The sequence below is a fragment of the Sinocyclocheilus anshuiensis genome, unplaced genomic scaffold (assembly GCF_001515605.1).
Source record: "Sinocyclocheilus anshuiensis isolate Anshui unplaced genomic scaffold, SAMN03320099.WGS_v1.1 scaffold51, whole genome shotgun sequence".
Taxonomy (NCBI): domain Eukaryota; kingdom Metazoa; phylum Chordata; class Actinopteri; order Cypriniformes; family Cyprinidae; genus Sinocyclocheilus; species Sinocyclocheilus anshuiensis.
In genome coordinates, this window is record NW_015548296.1 from 5,359,964 (window position 1) to 5,382,626 (window position 22,663).

Below are 22,663 nucleotides of genomic sequence, written 5' to 3' on the forward strand. Positions count from 1 at the left end.
TTTCTCTGGGAATGCGGTACTTTTGCGAGAGAACAGAAAGATTTTGTGAGCAAATGCAAAGTTTATCAGGGAATGCAATGTTTTTGGGAGAGAATGCAGAAGTTTTGTGAACAAAGACAAATTTTCTCAGGAATTGCAATACTTTTGTGAGAGAACACAAAGAGAGAGAGTGAATGCAAATATTCTCAGGCAATGCAAAAGTTTTGCGAGCAAAGCAAACACAAAAGCGTTGAAATATAATTTTTTATCCTATTTTGTCATCACATTAGGGGCTTCGTAGTACTGAATCAAAATAAGATCAGACACATTTTCATGTAAGTGTTCAACATCTCAAATGGATCCAAGTCTCAAGTCTCTGCCACTTCGATAGCTGGAAAACAAAATGAACAACTGTTACTCTGCATGATCTGAGAAGAAACCACCAAAAGAACTTTTGCTGTTGTCTTTTAACGACAGATTTACATACATGATCGGGACAGCACTGATGTAACTAATAGCACAGGAGAGGAGGAAGCAGAAGCCACTGAACCAGCCGAGAGTTAGTGGGTAAATGGAGGTGAAAAAGACATTGGATAAGACATCAGTCACAGCTAGAACCAGCTGGAGCAGCCCAGAGACTCGCCCTGCCAAGAAACACAGCAGAGGACTTTCATGTGCAGTATGACCTCAACTAAAGCTTATACTTAGATGAAGCACATTTGAAGTTTTTGTTTCTATGGAGTTGTAACTTTACCATATTGCTGAGGATGCAGATTCTTGGACAGCATGGCTCGCAGTGTTGGCATGGGAACGCAGGCAAACATCATGATCCCTCTTGCTGTTTAAAACAACACATCTCAACCTTTCACTGGAGAAAGCAATATTACGGATAGAGAACTCTATTTTACCCAGAAGTAACTGTTTAAAGTTGCCTTAATTATGAATTTGTTTGATTGCAAACTTCTAGCTTCACAAGATGTTAATTGATGGACCGGAGTCGTGGATACTTGTGGATTATTGTGATGTTTTTATCAACTGTTTGGACTCTAATTCTGATGGCACCCATTCACTGCAGAGGAAGTGATATAATGCAGAATTTCTCCAAATCTGTTCCCATGAAGGAATAAACTACTCATCTACACATTGTATGGCCTGAGGGCATGTCATAACTAAAATGTTCAGTATAAAAATGCACATGGAGATTTTATTAATTTACACGACATTTCCAGGTCTAGAAATCACATTTTTAATTTGGTTACCTCACATCCAGAATTTTTTTAAATAGAGGGAACACAGTTTCTTTTCTTTTTTTTTCAAAGCAAAAAAAAACATTTGTTGAGGGGGTGAAATAAAATAAGAAATATCATTATTTTTTAGCAGTTCAGCTTATTTTAATGCTTGTTTTTTCTTGTTTTAAATCATTTTTATGTCATCTTGAGGCCCCCTAATGAGCCCTGGCTCCCTTTCAAGTCAAGTCATCTTTACTTCTATTAGTGCTTTATACAATACAGATTGTGTCAAAGCAGCTTCACAGTAAAAAAAAACAGGGAAAAAAGCAAAATCAATTATGGAAACTCAACTATGGAATCAATTTAATAGTGAAAACGTTTTTTAAAACCTGGCAACCCTGCGCACAGACTGTTTTTACATTGATGAGGTGAAAACACCCGGCAAACATTCAAGTTGGAGTTCAGCGATCTCTGAGATATTTTGCTCAAATAAAAGTGTAATGCAGCTAGTCTATTTTCTTTCACACGGTTGTTTACGCTGTTTGCAGCAACTAAATCTGTGAACAAATCATGCGAGTTGATTTGTGCTCTTGTGAAAGTGCAATAATAATCAGTGTTGCCAAGTCCGCGGTTTTCCCACTGAATTGGGCTACTTTAATACTGTTGCAGCAGGTTCTTTTTTTTTAGTCCGTGGCTTGAAACAAAATCCGTGCAAGGAGGTTTTGAGCCTCTGGAATGCGATTTTGGAGCTATTTTGATAGAATGTGATTGGGCTATTTTTGAGTACCAATTTGGCTGGTTTTGTTATGCAGACCTGGCAACCCTGAGAATAATAGTCACTGGTTGAGAACCACTGCTCTATGGCTATTACTGGAGACCTATTTCGGTGATATCTGTCAGGTGGGGACTTTATGTGCATCATTCCACGATAAATCACTTAATTACCTTAAAACAAACTCACCCAGGAAGTAGACCCAGCTTTCTACAGTGAATGCCATGATTGCCATCTCAGTACAGTTGGACACAATACCCAGTAGAGTGAGGGCTGTGTCTCCCAACACTTTGAACAGACCCAGGACCCCTATGAAACTACTCAGGTACATGGCGCTGGTGGCGGCTCTGCCATATCCGGCCCAAATTGAGTCCCAGCTCAGGGGGGGCTTCAGCAAATACAGCTGGAGCACATTTTCTGCCCCAACCATGCCTAGTATGAACAACATCATGGCTGACATCAGCATGCCTATAGAGACTCAATCCATCGTTTTCCCATTTTCGTATTCAGCCAGCAATGGCTCACTCTCGGATAGGGAACGTCTCGAGTCAGTGAGGGCAAACACAGAGTACAGTAATGCCACAACGCTGACTAGAATTGCTGTCAGGAGGAGAACTGATGGTCCCATCTGGTACAGATATCCAGACAGGAGACCTCCCACGACCCCTGCGACCCCAAAACAGAAGTCCACAATGTTGAGTTTAAGAGTGCGTTTGCCCTGCTCCGAGCTCAGAGACGCCAAAGCCGCCACCCCAGCCCAGAACATCGGCCCGCCTCCGCTCAAACCATGCAGCAAAGAACCCAAGTACAGAAACTCCAGAGGAACTTCACAGTACATAAATATGACAAGCGTAAACATGCCCAAAACCGAACCCATTTGAGAGGCCACCAGGAAGACTTTAGGTCCATGACGGTCTGCCATGCGGCTCAGTGGTATAATGGACAACATGGCCGCCACAGAGGACAACACACTCTGAATAAGAATAAAGCGTGAGGATAACGCCTGTGCCCGATCGCTGTTTCCTGCTGTTGCCTTCAGTGACTGGTTGTACACGGTCTGTGTGAGGGCCATGTCAAAGAAGGATGTCCCCAGTTTATTGATGACAACCACTGGCTCCACTAAAGTCAGAATGGCCCCCATTTGATTGGCAGACTGGGAGCTTGAAGCTGTAATTTTTAACCTTTAATACAAAAAAAAGCAGTATTGATACTGAATGTGTGTGTATTTGGAATAATTAAGATTTTTTTAATGTTTTGAAAGAAGTCTCTTATGCTCACCAAGGCTGCATTTCTTTGATCAAAAATACTGTAAAAACTACAATATTGTAAAATATTATTTCAATTCAAAAGAACTGTTTTCTAGTTGAATAGATTTTCAAATAAAGTTTATTCCTGTGTCGCAAAGCTCAATTTTCATCAGCCATTACTCCAGGTTTATTTCCAATTATTTATAATGGAAAACAGTTTTTGCTGCTTAATATTTTTATGAAATCCATGATACATTTTTTTTTCAGGATTCTTTGATGAATAAAAATCTCAAAATAACAGCCTTTATTTGAAATAGAAATCTTTTCCATCACTTTTTATCACTTGAATGTGTCCTTGATTTTTTTTAAAACCATACCTACTCTGAAACGTTTTAATAACAGATAAAAATAAGAAATGTTTCTTGAGCAGCAAATCAGCATATTATCTCTCATACCATAAGATTCCCTTAATTTCACCTCTGAGAGCATAAAACAAAGTGTGGTACTAATAGAAATGGGTTCAGAGGAGGATTTTGAGTCTTGTCAAGCATCCGTGGCTTTATTTAATCTGCACTGTTGTTATGTAGACATTTTTAATGACACTGGCATGAAATGAACAAACAATTAAGCAAACGGCATTGCATGCATTTAGAAAATCATGTATTAATGGAGTTTATCCTCTAGAGGGCCATACATTCAAAAAAACAAACAAAAAAAAGAACACTTTAGCTTAATAAATTAATTTTTCTGAAATATTGCACATGGGTTTTCATTAAAGGGAAACCACGCGAAGGAAGATTGTTCAGCAAGTTTTCTTAATTAGTGAGATTAGAATATTGCTGGAACTTTAACATGCAAGAAGTTAGAAAACACGACAAGACTGATATTGCATGTTGTTTTTGCTGCTTATGAAGGTTTACGTTAAAGGTATTTGACTAGTACTCTTTTTTACCCTTTTACATTATGTTTGAATTTCTTTCTGCAGTACCAGTGGCAAGGAATCACTGTTCAGGGCTAAACCTTAAAATCTTCTATTGAAAAATTGTAATATATACTTACATTAAACATGTCTACTAAAAATCAAGCCTTTATTATATATATATATATATATATATATATATATATTGCATATATTATTATTATTATTATGTGTTAACAACACAGAATACATCAATGTTATCTTTTGATATTAAGTTAATTTTGACATACCAGACTATTATTGAAACTAAATTAATTACAACGTCTAATCTGTAATAAAAAACAATTATCATATTGCATTTACAATACAGCAAAAATCTCCAGTGCAACTTTATGAATCTTCAATATTCAATACAAAAAGAATCTTCTATTGATATTTTATATTTTTTCAGTGGAAAGCAAGATTCAACATTATTTCAAAATAAAGACCACTTTGTTAGATCAACAGGCTTGTGTATTAATGAGTTCATGTCCAGGTCCAGATCTCACGGTCCCTCCTCTCTATGTAGGAACCCAGCTCTGTGATTCTACTTTGCTTTTTTGGTTTTATTCCTTGTATAAAAAGCAAGCTGGTCTATCCATTTAAGTGCTGAGGATTTGAAGGTTAGTGACATTAATAATCTGGAACACAGTCTGATGTTGTATTTTCAGATGACAGATTTGTATAAATGTGTATATTTTATAAGTATTAAGGATGGTAGTTAAATGTTAGTGCTGGGCGGAGAAATAGATTAAGAAAGTTTTCATGATCCAGTTTGCTAGAGCTTACAAATCACCCCATGCAAGCAGGTAAGATGTTCTCCACACCTACACCTATTTCCACCACGCCAGTCGATTCAGAACAGCCAGCTAAACTGAGTGAGATGGAAGCAATGTCCATGTTTCATGTTCATTGATTTTATATGGTGAGGTAACACGAGAAGTGTGCTTGGTAAGTGTAATGTGGAATTAAAACTAGTCATTCTCATCTGAAGATGATTTCTGGTGTATCCTGTTATGTCGGTGCTGATTCATTAGCTCTCCTGGTTGGTGTACATGCCTGCCTCCCACTGCAGGGCTCGTTGGTTTTTATGCCTTATTACACGGGTGGCCACTACAACCTACCGAGAAACCAGAGTTACACAACATGATCAAACTGGATCTGTTCCAAAATCCAGCAGAGGGCACTAAACATCGAAAACCTCAGCTCACCTCATTGTTTATGGCATCAATAGGTTGGATCCCAGCATACTGAGGAAAGAAAAAGTTATAAAGTGAAAAAAATCTGTCTATACAGCTCTTGCTTTGCATTGTGACATTAGTCAACCTAAAAATTCTATTCTTTACTTAACACCTTAACAACCATCCCGGGTACCCTAGCAACCGCATAGCAACACCTTAGCAACCACCCCGGGTACCCTAGCAACCGCCCTGGGTACCCTAGCAACCGCATAGCAGCACCCTAGCAACCACCCCGGGTACCCTAGCAACCGCTCTAGCAACCAGCCCAAGTACCCTAGCAACCGGATAGCAACACCTTAGCAACCACATGGGTATTCTAGCAGCTGCATCTATCTATCTATCTATCTATCTATCTCTGAGAGACTGTATTGCCTTCAAAACATTCAAACTTTAAGCTTTTAAAAGTACTTTAAACTTCAAACTATTTCAGACTGAAAACCATCAAACTTAAAACTTTTTAAACTTCTTAAACTTTTCAATCTTTTCAATCTTTTTCAAACTTTCTAAACGTGTATGACTTTCTATCTTCCATGGATTTGCGATTTGAAATGACATGTAGATGAAGGCGATTACACAGCTTTAATTTTTTGGGTGAACTATCTTTTTTAAGGGCTGTTTACTTGAGAGGTTTGCGATTTCCTGAAAGAAACTTCACTCACTGCACTTTCTTCCAGCTTCAGTTTGACCCGTCTGTCCTCAAAGTCCTTTAGCAGTGTCTCAGTCAGACCTTTCTGGGAAGAAGGCGATGACAGGTCAGCAAGCGCGCTCAAGGGCTTGATGGGGGTTGTCCTGGAAACAGTTGGGGACATGGGTTTCGGGCTGCCCCATGGCTGGGGTGTCATAATTGACACAGAGGGAAGTCTGAAAGTGGGTCGTGGTGAGGACAACTGTGAACTTTTATCTGGAGAGATAAACAAAGAAAAACAAGAGATTACGTTTACTATTCATTCACCTACTTACACGAGTCATTCGTTTCCCCATACGTTTTCAATGAATTACCGTGTTTAAAAATCATCATGATTTTCTAAGCGCATTTCTGAAACAAATACATCTTAACATACTATGTCTGTTGAAATGTAGTCTTAATTCCATTATGGATACAGATTCTGAACTGATAAGTGATCTGTGATCTTGGCCTGTCGTGAATCCACCAGCACAAATTATATTGGAAAACAAGACATAGCATGTAGGCATTTGATTGTGTGAAAAGCAATCTTTAACTTCAAATGCACATTTACATCCATAAAGTAAATGATTAATCATTCTTCAGTGGAGCAGAATGTCATGCTATGTCCAAAGTTCAGAAACTACGTTGGCAATTCCTTCTCATTCCTTGGTGCTGCTGACATCCATAAACATTAAACACTTTAATCAGTAAGCTACTGTATAAAGCAGAAAGTTATGAAATGCAGAATGCCCCAAACATTGTACAGAATAAGACAGTTTCCCAGCAACAGGCAGTATCCCTCCTTACCCATTTGTTATGTTAAGCATGTTTGAGTGCAGTGAGACTGAAGAGTTATACCTGTCATGGATGATCGAGAGGTGTCCAGACTCCCAGAATAAGGATTACTGTAATTAGTTTTCTTTTCTGAAAATACCGAATCCACTTCTGCCATGTTCCCATGTGGAGTTTGTGGTGAAAATACAGTTTCCTCGCTGGTTAGAGGAGACCTGGGTTCAGAGGAACTTGGCACTGGATTCACGGATGCTGGGTTGGGTACTGAGAAAGACTGACTACTGGACTCTCTCAGCTCTTGGAGCTCTTGTTCTCGTCTGAGGTCTTCTTCGATTTCCTGACGGATGCTGTTTGGGGCATTCTGCATTTTGGGGCTCCAGTCGGTGTACTCGAGGTGAGATTTCCAGGTAGGCATGTACCGACTAGTTTTTGCAGGTTCCAGTGGGGACAGATAATTTTGAGAGTAAAATCTGTTCCTTCCTGACATGCTGTTGTCATTTTCCACAATCCAGGATGACTCTTTCTTTGTTCTGAGGGTATTGGTTTGGCACTCTACGCCATTTTCTTTATGAATGCTTACTTTAAAATGGTCCTCAAGACATGCACTTACTTGGACTTGTTTTCCAAAAGTGCTGCTGTCAGAGTTTCTCTGAAGGATAGATTCATCAGGATGTCGATGAGGACAGCAAGGCGAAAGAACTTCCTTTGAGTCCAAAAGGTGACCTTCCTCTACTAGTGCAGGTTTCTCTCTAATCAACATGTCATCTGCAGAGACTGTGCTTTGCTCTAAATCAGTTGTGGGACTTTCTCTTAGACTTGCCCCCAAAGATGTGACTGGAATTTCATCCGGTTGTGACTCAAATGATTTCTTATTGTCCTGTACTTGGTTCTCTTGGGTATCATGGCTTGAAACACTGCTTGTGATCTGTCGCTGTTTCTCAAGCTCACGCTCTCTCTGAATAAGGAAACTTACTCTGTTGGGTTCTTTGAGTTTTGCAGCTTTCACCTGTGGAGATGACAGGGACAGAATTGGCTTTATCCTGATCTCCACCATCTCTGAATTGTCTTTGTGCAAGATACCCCTTGATCGACGTAGACTCTCTTCCCGTTGTTGGGAAATTCTGATTTCCCTTTGAATGGGAGTCTCCTCTGCACTTGACATCGTCAAGCTGCTTTCCATCTCTGAAATGGAAGGATCGTTCGAAATGCTACCATCACTGGCGTATCCTCCACTTCGGTCACCAAGACCAGAGTCAACATCATCTAAGGCACCTCCATTTTTTGAATCCTCAGTCACAGTTTCAGTCTTTACTTCTTTTTCTTGTTGTGTTGCTTGTGGGATCTCCTTCTCCTCTGGGCTGTTCTCTTTGCTTAGTTGTCTTAGAGTGAAGATGCTGGCCGTTGAGGATAGAGTTCTGCTGTTCCCCCGCAGTTTGGGGGAATAAGGGAGCCGCTCGGGACTCTGTAGGAAGGGGTTCTGTTTTGATTGTTCCATCATTAGAAACTGCTTTCGTGCTGCGTTGAAGTCAATTTGCTCATTGTCTATGGTGCCAGGCTCCACCCTGGCTTCTTCAGTCTTTTCGCTCACTGGTTTGTAGCTTAGACTAAACCCATGCAGGAGCCTTTGCGGCATGTTACTGAGGTCCAGATTTTCTAAGGCACTCCACTGCTCTTTAAGGGCAGGGCTTATCTTGGGTGCCTGATTCCGGATGATCTCCATTCGGTCTGAATTTTCCTCGTCTTCGTTCACTGTGGAGGCATCCTCGATTTGGTAACGGTCATTTCCATTAGTTTCTTCGAAAAGCCTTCCAGGTATCTTTTCCTCTGTGTACGTCTGTAGCTTAAAGGTGCTCTTCTCCTTCAGGGTATTCAGTTTGGCCTGCCTTTGTGGAGAAACCATGTAGACCTCATTCATCTCTGCTTCTGGACTTGCTGGGTCCTCTACAAAGGAATAGAATCCAACATGTGAGCCTGTACTGCTGGCAGTTCCAGGGCTGCTGGGGTTGCTTGGAGTACTGGGCCTAAAGTCTTCACTGTCACTTCCATCCTCAGACACAGTCACTTGCCTAGCCTGGACCACCACATCTGGAGGACTATTGCCATACCCAGAGGACACTATCACAGTGGGCTGCATGTCTGTTACTGTTATGCTTTCAAAGCTGAACCTGAAAGAGTTACCATCCTGACTGCTACTCCACGTGTTCTCTAGTGACTGTGGTTGGCCTGTAGGGCTCAATATGGAGCGCAAATCCGACTGCTCTAGCTTAGGGGAGAAGGGCTTCATCACCCAACGCTTTGGGTTGCTGATCATGGGAACTCTGGGTGGTGGATGGTTCTGAAGAGAAGAATGGGAATGGATCACAGCCTGCTCCTCTACTGAGGAGTGAGTGCATGCATCATATGGGTTGACCGCCACAGTTGATGCCTGTCTCTGGGTAACAACAAAAAAAAAGAAAGACAACAGATTTACTTCTGGACTGTGCAGACTATCAGATGATTAACACACTGTGTGTAGAGAGTAAGTAAACGTATTTCCAGATATGTAACACATGGTTTACAAGGTACAAGGTTTAACGGGTTGTGTCTAATAAGAGAGAAGAACATGTAAAAAGTACATTTAGAACATTTATCAAACATTTAACGTTACATTAACAAAAACGAAACAGTGTTAAAAATATAACACTAGAAAAAGACAGTACTTTCACTCCTGACTTTTAAAACTGTCATTTGTAAAAATGTTACCATATTTCTTGTAACCGAGTAAACTTATTTTAACTGCCATTTTGTTCAGTTTTGTTTAATTTCCTTATGTTAATACTGGAAACTATGATTGCAACTTTAATGAAACTTTATTAATTAAAAAAATCTATAACTGGCATAATTGTAATAGAATGCATTCCCTTGATAAATTGTTTAGAATTAACATCAAAACATTTTCTTACTATAGTAAAATCGTGGTAAATCATCATAATTTCATCAGTTTAGCCTACTATTCAGCTGAAAATCATGTTTCAGTGGCTTTTTTTTTCGATAGTATACATGAACCCATCTTATGCTTAGTACTAAAACACCTGTCTATCTCAGTAGTAAGAATTTACATATTACATTGCACACAATTGCACTTGATGGGTTATTAAAAAGATATTTTTAAATACTATGTGATTTTTCAAGCTTTACATTTTTAATAAACATTAGAGCGAGAGAATAATATATTTTATGCTTATATTTTAGAATTTTTTTTATGTCATTTCTGTTGAATAACATTTCTGATGACAAAACTTTGAAGTATTTAAAGGTCTTCAGATGGTGATTATATAGATTTAAAAATAAAAACTGGCACTCACCTCATGTTATTGAAGAAATATGTACTAAACCGTTGTTTAAGAATAATTTATCATTGTGGGAAAAAATTCTCTGGTCTGCGTACTGCATCAAAACAATAGATAAGAGTGTCTACCACTTTGAACAAGCTTACGTTGTAAGGGAGTTTTGCTCACTGTCACCGGTGTCCGTGTGTGACATCGTGAACTGTGAACCGCTGATAAAATGACAGCAGGCCAGTTTCCTGGAAACCACTGCTCTGCCTTTGCTGATTGGCTCAGACTGTTTGAGGGGTCTCCCAAAAGTGTAGAAAATATACTGTAGCTTTACAGAAGTATGATGACCAAAACAAAGATTCAGGGAACCGTGCTACAGCGAGTCTTTACCCCATAAAACCTTTTTAAATATATGCCCACTGAATGACAGCTTCATATCCAGATTCAAATGCATTTTTCATGATATTGAAACAACTGCTGATAACAGAACAGCTATGTTTTGATAGATGCTCAGTGTAATTTGGACTGTACTAAAAAGAAACTAGTTTGTAAAATCTCACTCTTTCACTTTCTTCCAGACAGATCAAAGTGCTTCATAAAAAATTATCGTAAGATACATAACCGTATTCAACCTGATCAACCTTTAGCCTGCAGTGACAATAAAATGGCTGAAAGAGGAAACATTCCTGCCATACAATGCATTTAAGAATTGTAATATTATATAATACTGAGAACAATCTTTTTGTCCTTTAGAAAAAACTGAACATTAAGTTACAAAGTTTTACTGTTTTAATTGATCAGTAGGTTACATGTCACTTTATTCTCCTCTGAATTAGGCATCTTATACAGTACATACAAATGATCCCACAAATTTCAAATGAGCAAATAATATGAATTATTTTTATTCTAACATAACAAGCTGAACTATTTATTCTCACAAAACCTTTCAGCCAAAGAAAAGTGAGCAACACTCACCCTCAGACATCAGTAGCGGTGTGAGAGCCTGTAGTGTCACATGCATCAGAAGACACTTCTGTCTTTACTGCACTGACTTGACAAAGTTCAGCTAATATTACATATGCATGCATAGACACACCCACCACCCAGACTGAAGGAGTGCAGAAGACTGATAGATTGTGGATGGGGTATTGAGGAAGAATGGACACCTGGTATATTAATATAAAATCTTGTTACGCAACCATCTGTATGCAGAATTAACATAAGAGATGTTAAATGGGCCTGAATAAACATTCTTGTTAACTATATTTACATGTATCTGTATGGACTCTAGTGAGGATAACAACAACAGTGCAATTAAAATTAAAGCTGAAGCTGTCATTTGAGCTGTGCAATGAGGAAAACTCCCTCGGGATGAGTGAAAGTACAGAGCATGACATACTATTATTAATATTACATTCCAGAGTTTATGTCCAAGTAAATTTCTTTTTCTAAGATCATCACTAGTAACTGTTTAACTGATCAGGTAGAAAAGCGCCTATGATTGGACTTTTTGTACAGACGCTTAGTAGATTTAATAATACAAATCTAAACTAGGGGTTTTAAAGCAACTGTATGTAAACTTTTTTACCTTTAAATATAATTTTTAAAGTTTCGAAATCATTCTGACGGTTCACTGACATCTAATAGGGCGAATGGCTTGTTTCTTTCCAAAAGTCTGTTCTGGGTGTTTGTAAATTTGGCGAGCAGGTACAACATTTCACAAAATTGGCGGATTGCCTTACGGCAGCGACAAATCGTGTGTACAGCTATCCACTGTAATTACGACACTGGTACAATAACAACAGTGAATTCCACTCACATAACTATAGGGGGCTTCATAGCCGCAAAAATACACAATACTATACAATTTCTTGCACTACAGCAGTACTGCAGGAGTTGGCCAATTATTTTATCTTAAGCTAATAAACAAAATGATGGTACGTGTACACAATATCTACTTCATTTTTTTGCACAACTACAGAAGAAGAAGCCAAAGTTCAGGTAAATGTTTCTTTGCCCCAACCACAATAAAATGTATTCAGTAAAAACATATAATGCACAAATATTTGACTTTGTACATTAAATATAGTGAGTATTTTATTAGTTACTGAATATAAGCATCATAACAAAGTAAGACCACTAGTATTGCACTGTACACATTATTTTATTTATACGGAATTTAAATTATTGGTTCCACTGTATGTTATAAAGCTTATTTTATAAAGCTGATTAAGTGAGACTAATTTGACAATTTGTAATAGAATAAAATAATATATATTTTTAAAGCCCTACACTTAAAAATAAAGGTTCCAAATGGGGGTTCTCGTAGCGATGCAACAGAAGAACCATTTTTGGTTCCCCAAATAACCTTTCAGTGATCAGTTCTTCAAGGAACCATTTTTTTCTTATTATGAAGACCATTTAAGTAATATAAACAACGTTTTTCATTACGAATAACCTTTTGTGGAATGGAAAGTTTCCATGGATGTTAAAGGTTCTTCATGGAACCATCAATGCCAATAAAGAACCTTTATTTTTAAGAGTCTAAAATTGTAACCATTTCTTCAAAAAACATATGTTTTTGTACAGCCCTACCTTAAAAGAATGATCCAGGCTGTTACACAGCACCTGCCACGGAGGAGTGTACCTGAACATGGTGTTTGCTGCAGTACTAGAGTTTGACAGGAAAACACTAGCATGCAGTTTACTCGACTCTATCCTGATGAGTCCTGGAGAGTGAACAGAAGAGAAAAATTATTTTTATGTACCATAACCTACCAAGAATCACCATGCACTAGTATGTGTCAGATATTACAAAATATTGTATTGTAAAAAATACTTTTAAGTGCAAAAGCAAAGTAAAAAACATATATATATTTTTGTAATGTGTGATAAAAATTTGTTTGCTTTTACCTCATCTTTTGCAGGCCGATGGATCCAGCGAGACCATTGTGTCTAATAGCGCTGAAACATACAGTGAAAGCAGGGCCGGCCTACCCCATCAGTACTGCTGCAGGTGTCAGTCTAGTATTCAGTCAGTCTTCATCCACTACCCAAAAAACTTTGATTTGTTTTTAAGCTCAGTTGCTCTGGTAAAGCTCCTCCTCCAATATGGCTCCAATATGGTCAAAACAAGAGGTATCACCTTAAGCAAAAATGCCCAAAATGTGTGTGGGGTGACCCGGCCCATGGTCAAAGATTCAGTGCATGCATGCGTGTGTGTGTGTCTGTCTGTGTGTTGATGACTGTGCTGAGGGCAGGAATGCTGCTACAATCAGCAACCTTAGGACAAAAGCTGAGAATACCCCTCTACCATCCCATAATGCACCTCATAGTTGCTCTGAAGCCTGGTCATTTAATCATTGACAATGGCGGTGACAATACCACGGTGGCTCTTAGATTAGTTCTGAAAGGCAGCAGTGGTGTTCCTCAGGTCTCACTACTAGGCCCGCAACCAGTTTTGTTTTTTTTATCAAGAAGATTCTTTCCTTACTTTTCCACCTTACTTCTCTACTTTGTACTCTACTTGTTTGTGTCAGATGTTGATTTGGTAACCACTTTGATGATTTGTCAGATTGATTCAAACTAGCAACTGAGATTTTTTTTTAAATATTAATTTCACGAGTTCACGCTTACATATGATTAGCTGAAGTATGGTAATGCATATTTGGCGTGCTGTCCGGGGAAGGGCTCCGAGCTCGGGAATGGCCCGAACCTAGAATACCCCCCCGTATAGGTGTAGTATGAACTCAAAGTGAGGAGATGGGGCGGAGGAGGGATGCTGATAAACCGTCAATGGATAGAGGTAAGTCAGCTGTATTTATATCATGGTGTTGATTAACTTGAGTGCGCTCCACCTGTGTTAATTAGGCTAAGTATCTGACGCGCTCCTCCCGAACCTTGTTAATAAGCCGAGTTGACAGTGTTAAAAATATAACACTAGAAAAAGACAGTACTTTCACTCCTGACTTTTAAAACTGTCATTTGTAAAAATGTTACCATATTTCTTGTAACCGAGTAAACTTATTTTAACTGCCATTTTGTTCAGTTTTGTTTAATTTCCTTATGTTAATACTGGAAACTATGATTGCAACTTTAATGAAACTTTATTAATTAAAAAAATCTATAACTGGCATAATTGTAATAGAATGCATTCCCTTGATAAATTGTTTAGAATTAACATCAAAACATTTTCTTACTATAGTAAAATCGTGGTAAATCATCATAATTTCATCAGTTTAGCCTACTATTCAGCTGAAAATCATGTTTCAGTGGCTTTTTTTTTCGATAGTATACATGAACCCATCTTATGCTTAGTACTAAAACACCTGTCTATCTCAGTAGTAAGAATTTACATATTACATTGCACACAATTGCACTTGATGGGTTATTAAAAAGATATTTTTAAATACTATGTGATTTTTCAAGCTTTACATTTTTAATAAACATTAGAGCGAGAGAATAATATATTTTATGCTTATATTTTAGAATTTTTTTTATGTCATTTCTGTTGAATAACATTTCTGATGACAAAACTTTGAAGTATTTAAAGGTCTTCAGATGGTGATTATATAGATTTAAAAATAAAAACTGGCACTCACCTCATGTTATTGAAGAAATATGTACTAAACCGTTGTTTAAGAATAATTTATCATTGTGGGAAAAAATTCTCTGGTCTGCGTACTGCATCAAAACAATAGATAAGAGTGTCTACCACTTTGAACAAGCTTACGTTGTAAGGGAGTTTTGCTCACTGTCACCGGTGTCCGTGTGTGACATCGTGAACTGTGAACCGCTGATAAAATGACAGCAGGCCAGTTTCCTGGAAACCACTGCTCTGCCTTTGCTGATTGGCTCAGACTGTTTGAGGGGTCTCCCAAAAGTGTAGAAAATATACTGTAGCTTTACAGAAGTATGATGACCAAAACAAAGATTCAGGGAACCGTGCTACAGCGAGTCTTTACCCCATAAAACCTTTTTAAATATATGCCCACTGAATGACAGCTTCATATCCAGATTCAAATGCATTTTTCATGATATTGAAACAACTGCTGATAACAGAACAGCTATGTTTTGATAGATGCTCAGTGTAATTTGGACTGTACTAAAAAGAAACTAGTTTGTAAAATCTCACTCTTTCACTTTCTTCCAGACAGATCAAAGTGCTTCATAAAAAATTATCGTAAGATACATAACCGTATTCAACCTGATCAACCTTTAGCCTGCAGTGACAATAAAATGGCTGAAAGAGGAAACATTCCTGCCATACAATGCATTTAAGAATTGTAATATTATATAATACTGAGAACAATCTTTTTGTCCTTTAGAAAAAACTGAACATTAAGTTACAAAGTTTTACTGTTTTAATTGATCAGTAGGTTACATGTCACTTTATTCTCCTCTGAATTAGGCATCTTATACAGTACATACAAATGATCCCACAAATTTCAAATGAGCAAATAATATGAATTATTTTTATTCTAACATAACAAGCTGAACTATTTATTCTCACAAAACCTTTCAGCCAAAGAAAAGTGAGCAACACTCACCCTCAGACATCAGTAGCGGTGTGAGAGCCTGTAGTGTCACATGCATCAGAAGACACTTCTGTCTTTACTGCACTGACTTGACAAAGTTCAGCTAATATTACATATGCATGCATAGACACACCCACCACCCAGACTGAAGGAGTGCAGAAGACTGATAGATTGTGGATGGGGTATTGAGGAAGAATGGACACCTGGTATATTAATATAAAATCTTGTTACGCAACCATCTGTATGCAGAATTAACATAAGAGATGTTAAATGGGCCTGAATAAACATTCTTGTTAACTATATTTACATGTATCTGTATGGACTCTAGTGAGGATAACAACAACAGTGCAATTAAAATTAAAGCTGAAGCTGTCATTTGAGCTGTGCAATGAGGAAAACTCCCTCGGGATGAGTGAAAGTACAGAGCATGACATACTATTATTAATATTACATTCCAGAGTTTATGTCCAAGTAAATTTCTTTTTCTAAGATCATCACTAGTAACTGTTTAACTGATCAGGTAGAAAAGCGCCTATGATTGGACTTTTTGTACAGACGCTTAGTAGATTTAATAATACAAATCTAAACTAGGGGTTTTAAAGCAACTGTATGTAAACTTTTTTACCTTTAAATATAATTTTTAAAGTTTCGAAATCATTCTGACGGTTCACTGACATCTAATAGGGCGAATGGCTTGTTTCTTTCCAAAAGTCTGTTCTGGGTGTTTGTAAATTTGGCGAGCAGGTACAACATTTCACAAAATTGGCGGATTGCCTTACGGCAGCGACAAATCGTGTGTACAGCTATCCACTGTAATTACGACACTGGTACAATAACAACAGTGAATTCCACTCACATAACTATAGGGGGCTTCATAGCCGCAAAAATACACAATACTATACAATTTCTTGCACTACAGCAGTACTGCAGGAGTTGGCCAATTATTTTATCTTAAGCTAATAAACAAAATGATGGTACGTGTACACAATATCTACTTCATTTTTTTGCACAACTACAGAAGAAGAAGCCAAAGTTCAGGTAAATGTTTCTTTGCCCCAACCACAATAAAATGTATTCAGTAAAAACATATAATGCACAAATATTTGACTTTGTACATTAAATATAGTGAGTATTTTATTAGTTACTGAATATAAGCATCATAACAAAGTAAGACCACTAGTATTGCACTGTACACATTATTTTATTTATACGGAATTTAAATTATTGGTTCCACTGTATGTTATAAAGCTTATTTTATAAAGCTGATTAAGTGAGACTAATTTGACAATTTGTAATAGAATAAAATAATATATATTTTTAAAGCCCTACACTTAAAAATAAAGGTTCCAAATGGGGGTTCTCGTAGCGATGCAACAGAAGAACCATTTTTGGTTCCCCAAATAACCTTTCAGTGATCAGTTCTTCAAGGAACCATTTTTTTCTTATTATGAAGACCATTTAAGTAATATAAACAACGTTTTTCATTACGAATAACCTTTTGTGGAATGGAAAGTTTCCATGGATGTTAAAGGTTCTTCATGGAACCATCAATGCCAATAAAGAACCTTTATTTTTAAGAGTCTAAAATTGTAACCATTTCTTCAAAAAACATATGTTTTTGTACAGCCCTACCTTAAAAGAATGATCCAGGCTGTTACACAGCACCTGCCACGGAGGAGTGTACCTGAACATGGTGTTTGCTGCAGTACTAGAGTTTGACAGGAAAACACTAGCATGCAGTTTACTCGACTCTATCCTGATGAGTCCTGGAGAGTGAACAGAAGAGAAAAATTATTTTTATGTACCATAACCTACCAAGAATCACCATGCACTAGTATGTGTCAGATATTACAAAATATTGTATTGTAAAAAATACTTTTAAGTGCAAAAGCAAAGTAAAAAACATATATATATTTTTGTAATGTGTGATAAAAATTTGTTTGCTTTTACCTCATCTTTTGCAGGCCGATGGATCCAGCGAGACCATTGTGTCTAATAGCGCTGAAACATACAGTGAAAGCAGGGCCGGCCTACCCCATCAGTACTGCTGCAGGTGTCAGTCTAGTATTCAGTCAGTCTTCATCCACTACCCAAAAAACTTTGATTTGTTTTTAAGCTCAGTTGCTCTGGTAAAGCTCCTCCTCCAATATGGCTCCAATATGGTCAAAACAAGAGGTATCACCTTAAGCAAAAATGCCCAAAATGTGTGTGGGGTGACCCGGCCCATGGTCAAAGATTCAGTGCATGCATGCGTGTATAGGTGTGTGTGTCGATGAGTGTGCTGAGGGCAGGGATACCAGTCAGGAATGCTGCTATAATCAGCAACCTTGGGACAAAAGCTGAGAATACCCCTCTACCATCCCATAATGCACCTCATAGTTGCTCTGAAGCCTGGTCATTTAATCATTGACAATGGCGGTGACAATACCACGGTGGCTCTTAGATTAGTTCTGAAAGGCAGCAGTGGTGTTCCTCAGGTCTCACTACTAGGCCCGCAACCAGTTTTGTTTTTTTTATCAAGAAGATTCTTTCCTTACTTTTCCACCTTACTTCTCTACTTTGTACTCTACTTGTTTGTGTCAGATGTTGATTTGGTAACCACTTTGATGATTTGTCAGATTGATTCAAACTAGCAACTGAGATTTTTTTTTAAATATTAATTTCACGAGTTCACGCTTACATATGATTAGCTGAAGTATGGTAATGCATATTTGGCGTGCTGTCCGGGGAAGGGCTCCAAGCTCGGGAATGGCCCGAACCTAGAATACCCCCCCGTATAGGTGTAGTATGAACTCAAAGTGAGGAGATGGGGCGGAGGAGGGATGCTGATAAACCGTCAATGGATAGAGGTAAGTCAGCTGTATTTATATCATGGTGTTGATTAACTTGAGTGCGCTCCACCTGTGTTAATTAGGCTAAGTATCTGACGCGCTCCTCCCGAACCTTGTTAATAAAACATCATTAAAAGAATAGACTGATAAGATAATTTTTTTCAGAAATCAAACTACACTTCTTGTGCTGCATGTTTTCAATTCACTAAAAAGAACAAACTCAAAAGTGTTCGTGAATCACGCTGTACATTTTTGATGCAGTAAAAGAAACAGGATCGAGTCATTTGTTGGTGAATTGTACTACACTGGTTGCGCTGTACATTTCTGATTCACTTAAAAGAACAGGCTCATAAGAGTAATTTGTTAGTGAATCGGACTACACTGGTTGTGCTGTACGTTTCTAATTCAGTTAAAAGATCTGGCTCATAAGAGTCATTTGTTAGTCAGACTGCACTGGTTGTGCTGTATGTTGTTTTTACATTTATCTTTTAGCAGATGCTTTTATCCAAGGTGATTTACAAATGAGAAACCTCACAAGCAGTTTGTCAGAATATTTACAGTATACAATGCCAGGTTTAGTATAAAACTAGTTTTTGCATGCAGCCTGGGAGGACAACTCAGTAGAACGCCATTTCTTGCCATTTTTTCACCTAGCATGATATTTTTATTGCATCTCATTCAATACAGACTGCAAACTCACAGTGACAAAAATGAATCTTTTGTTGTGGTGTTGAAGATAGCAGGAAATACTGTTACATAAAGATCTGTGCATACTGTAGATCATAAGCAGCACATTTACTGGTATAAAGAAAACAAGACAGAGGCAGTGATTTCTGTAACGCACGTCACATTTTAATGTCTTCTTCCAACTCATACAGCTCTGTCAGGTTGATAAGAAAGCAGACCTTCACAACGCACAGACAACAGTGGCAGTAAGAGCACACACACTCATTATCAGGAGAACCAATAAGAGAGGAACCTGGTTATATGTCCCTACATTGTCCTCTGTTCTGTCATGACTTTGAACTCAGCTTGTCATCAAGGGTTAGGGGTTCAAGCACAGGGACATTATCTAACATGGAATTGGATATGTATATGTAGATATGTGTGATTTATGTACCTATAAAAGCATGCAACTATACAAAAGAGATACGCCAGGCCTGTGGCCAGACAACAAGGCATTCAGGGGTGAGGAACACGTCGGAACTGGAATGTTAGTACTGACGGACAGTAAGGTGAGTGGCAAACCATGAAACTCACAGTGATGCAAAGACTTTAAAGGAAGTTGCCCAGATGAGTATTGAGAGGAAAGCAAACAGGTTCTTGAACCTTGAATTATAACCTCATTTGATGCTGCTTTACATCCAAAAAGTGTGTACATGGATAAGTGAACGTGTGTAAACATGATAGAACATGATAAACGGAAAGTTTTTTTTTTTTTTTTGCATTCATGTTGACCTCATTTGACTCCTGGGCTTCTGAACAACGCACATTGATTTCCATAGAGTTCATCCCAGCAATTCGGGCAGAAATATAACAAAAATATGAGAGATAAAACATTACATATTAACTGAAATAAATCATGAATACGACCACATAGACGCAAAACGCACACACATTATTCTAGCACACCTCTACCAACTAGCCATGCCACATAATTTCATTCTCCTAAAAATTAGTAATTAATTTGCCAATAAATTAAATTGATAAAGAAAGTAATTTATAAGGTACAGGTTTAACATTCATTAAAAACCCTCCAATGTAACGTAAAGGTGCATTTAGTAGTTCGGTGCTAATTTAAAAAAGTTGAACACATGGAGAAATAAATTGTGTTTTTGTAAAAACTCAGATAAAGATTTCTATAAAATGTGTTTCAGTTATGTATGGTGTGGATCGTCCCCACCAAAATGTATTTTGTCATGTTGAAATGGCATGAGCTGCAGTGTTTCACAGCCGCTAGTAGCGTAGTGTTGTTTGGGGATGCAAAGAACGAAAATTATACAAGCATCGTGCCTTTCCAGACAATGGGAGAATCAGTACCTGTATATAGTGATTAGAGTAAATAAGCTTTTTGAAACACTAAATGAATTGATTCGCAAAATTATTCGATTTCAAAAATCTCAAAACACAGCACACTCATGCCACCTACTGATCAAAGCAGTGTAAATGCAATGTAATCACAGCCCAAATCTGCAGAAAGACACCTTTTACAAACCAATTACAATTGTTTTTAATAAAGTATCATTTACTGAATGTAATTTACATATCACTAAATACCATATAATATGTAGTGCCTGTTATAATTTTGTATGCTTGTTTTAGGCAGGACTTGGCTATTCAGTCTAATTAGAAACAATTAATAACCATTCTACTTTTCATTATATATGCATGCTTATTAAGATTCTTAAAATTCATTAAAAATGAACCTACATTATAATTGGTTAATGTGTTCACCAGATCGGAATTTAGAACGTTTCGATGCAAATGTTCGATGTAATGAAGCCAGTTTCATACACACGCTCCCAACTACTGATTCTCAAAGGTTTCAAAGCTGAAAGCTCCCATCAATTATTTAATTAATTAATTTTAATTGGAATTAATTATTGTGTAAACTTCTCTCTGAAACACAATGGTATCAGTGTAATTTACATAAAACTGGACATTGACTGTGAAACCAGACTATAAAATGCACCTTTAATGTTGCTAACATTTATTTCTGTTATGGAAAAGATGAAAATAACTTTAAATAAGCACCAGTCCACCACCCATCTCTTCCACAAACACACAGGCTACAAAAACAATATGCTTTTTGATTTTACTGAAGCATTTGGCATCATAGCTACTTTAAGGGCAATTCCAACATTTTTTTTTTAAACTTTTAATAGAAATGCTAACATTTTTTTTAAATATCTAAACAAAAAAAAAGGAAAAAAGCTTCAATACTTGGCATAATGACCTATTAAAGGTTTCTTGTGCCCTCGCCACACTTCCTTGGAACAGCTAAGGAAGGGCGGATATTGTCCTTCCTGTCTTTCCATTCTTGTCTCGGGAACTGTTATGATTGCTGTGGAAGTGAGAGAGCTTTGCTTATTCTGACACTAGTTTGAGGGCTCACGCACGAGGGCTCTTGCATAGGATTGGCTGCAGCAGTTTGTTGATGTCACTTGTTAGGAATGAGCTGTCACTGACCCTTCCTGAGGGCTGATGGCAATGCGGACTGGCATACAATTAAAAACACACAGCCAGCCCGATACATACACACCTCTGAACGTCAGAACAAGGCCAAATGCACATGAGCGATGCAGATGAAAGATGAGAAGGCTACAAATGATCCGATGCAAGTTTACATCATGCAGCAGTTTGAAAGTAACCGAGAGAACAACTGACTCTCTACTCTTGACCTCTATTTCCAACAAATAGAGCATTTCAAGTGGGGATTATATATATTTTAGTTAGAAACACAAAGGAACAAAACACATGCGCAAGCTCTTTGCTGCAACAGTTTAACTGAGAATGACCAGTGAACAGCCTAACAGCAAAACATCAAAGCTTACGGAGCTCACCTGTCCTACATTTCAATATGAAAGAGCGCAATCTACTGGACTCACGGGAGAACAAAGATAAGGAAAATAAGGAAATAAGGAAAACGGTGCTGTATTACTGTGTGTTTGAGAAATAGCAAGGGAAAAAGAGAAGGGATGCTCTGATAGAAGAAAACACTCATTGACCAATGTTTTTTTTTTAATTTAAAGCAAATAGCCTCAAACAAGTTACACGTGCATTTGCAGGAATGTTGGTTCAATAGAGAGGATAAGCTGTGACATGCTTTCATTTACTGTAAAATTATTATAACTCATCCCCAAGTTTGTAAAAAGCAAATAAAAATCATATTGATTATGCAATATATATATATATATATATATATATATATATATATATATATTTGCTTAGAAATGCTGCAATGCAAAAAAAACAAAAATATCAAGCAGCAGTTTTAACACTGATAATAAAAAGAAAAGTTTATTGAGCAGCATATTAGAATGATTTCTGAGGATCATGTGACACTGAAGACTGGAGTAATGATGCTGAAAAC

The 22,663-nt window shown here is 37.6% G+C and overlaps 2 protein-coding genes and 1 long non-coding RNA gene across 7 annotated transcripts in view; all 3 read right to left on the reverse strand.

The window, feature by feature from the left end:
• Window positions 1-214: 214 nt before the first annotated feature.
• Window positions 215-2,530, reverse strand: LOC107656084 (thymic stromal cotransporter homolog). 2 transcript variants are annotated; one of them, XM_016443774.1, is made up of 4 exons: window positions 2,170-2,530; window positions 734-817; window positions 467-623; window positions 215-370 (listed from the first exon to the last, which is right to left on the reverse strand). In XM_016443774.1, the coding sequence occupies exons 1-4, from the start codon at window positions 2,444-2,446 to the stop codon at window positions 331-333; spliced, it is 558 nt and encodes a 185-aa protein (XP_016299260.1). In that variant the 5' UTR covers window positions 2,447-2,530; the 3' UTR covers window positions 215-330. The 2 variants fall into 2 exon arrangements, with proteins under 2 accessions (XP_016299260.1, XP_016299259.1); XM_016443773.1 differs by lacking the exon at window positions 215-370 and having other exon boundaries at window positions 377-623.
• A 1,999-nt stretch (window positions 2,531-4,529) lies between these two features.
• Window positions 4,530-13,237, reverse strand: LOC107656085 (mitotic interactor and substrate of PLK1-like). 4 transcript variants are annotated; one of them, XM_016443775.1, is made up of 6 exons: window positions 13,200-13,237; window positions 12,798-12,931; window positions 6,952-9,316; window positions 6,086-6,327; window positions 5,397-5,435; window positions 4,530-5,305 (listed from the first exon to the last, which is right to left on the reverse strand). In XM_016443775.1, the coding sequence occupies exons 2-6, from the start codon at window positions 12,855-12,857 to the stop codon at window positions 5,219-5,221; spliced, it is 2,793 nt and encodes a 930-aa protein (XP_016299261.1). In that variant the 5' UTR covers window positions 12,858-12,931; window positions 13,200-13,237; the 3' UTR covers window positions 4,530-5,218. The 4 variants fall into 4 exon arrangements, with proteins under 4 accessions (XP_016299261.1, XP_016299262.1, XP_016299265.1 ...); XM_016443776.1 differs by having other exon boundaries at window positions 13,116-13,200; XM_016443779.1 differs by lacking the exons at window positions 12,798-12,931; window positions 13,200-13,237 and adding an exon at window positions 11,178-11,239.
• Window positions 13,238-21,475: 8,238 nt separating this feature from the next.
• The window catches only part of LOC107656086 (uncharacterized), a 2,628-nt gene continuing 1,440 nt past the window's right edge, over window positions 21,476-22,663 (reverse strand). The window contains exon 2 of the long non-coding RNA XR_001630523.1: window positions 21,476-22,133. This is a non-coding gene — a long non-coding RNA (uncharacterized LOC107656086). The remainder of the gene's footprint in view (window positions 22,134-22,663) is intronic.

Excerpts from the sequence above, each read along its gene's own strand:
- LOC107656084 (XM_016443773.1), bottom strand. The coding sequence starts at position 2,446 with ATGCTGATGTCAGCCATGATGTTGTTCATACTAGGCATGGTTGGGGCA. Across the intron at positions 818-2,169 it reads AAGCTGGGTCTACTTCCTGG|CAAGAGGGATCATGATGTTT; the intron begins GTGAGTTTGTTT and ends TGTTTTAAACAG. Across the intron at positions 624-733 it reads TCTGCATCCTCAGCAATATG|GGCGAGTCTCTGGGCTGCTC; the intron begins GTAAAGTTACAA and ends GTTTCTTGGCAG.
- LOC107656085 (XM_016443775.1), bottom strand. The coding sequence starts at position 12,857 with ATGTTCAGGTACACTCCTCCGTGGCAGGTGCTGTGTAACAGCCTGGAT. Across the intron at positions 5,436-6,085 it reads TGAAGCTGGAAGAAAGTGCA|TATGCTGGGATCCAACCTAT; the intron begins GTGAGTGAAGTT and ends TTCTTTCCTCAG. Across the intron at positions 5,306-5,396 it reads TTGATGCCATAAACAATGAG|GTTGTAGTGGCCACCCGTGT; the intron begins GTGAGCTGAGGT and ends GTTTCTCGGTAG.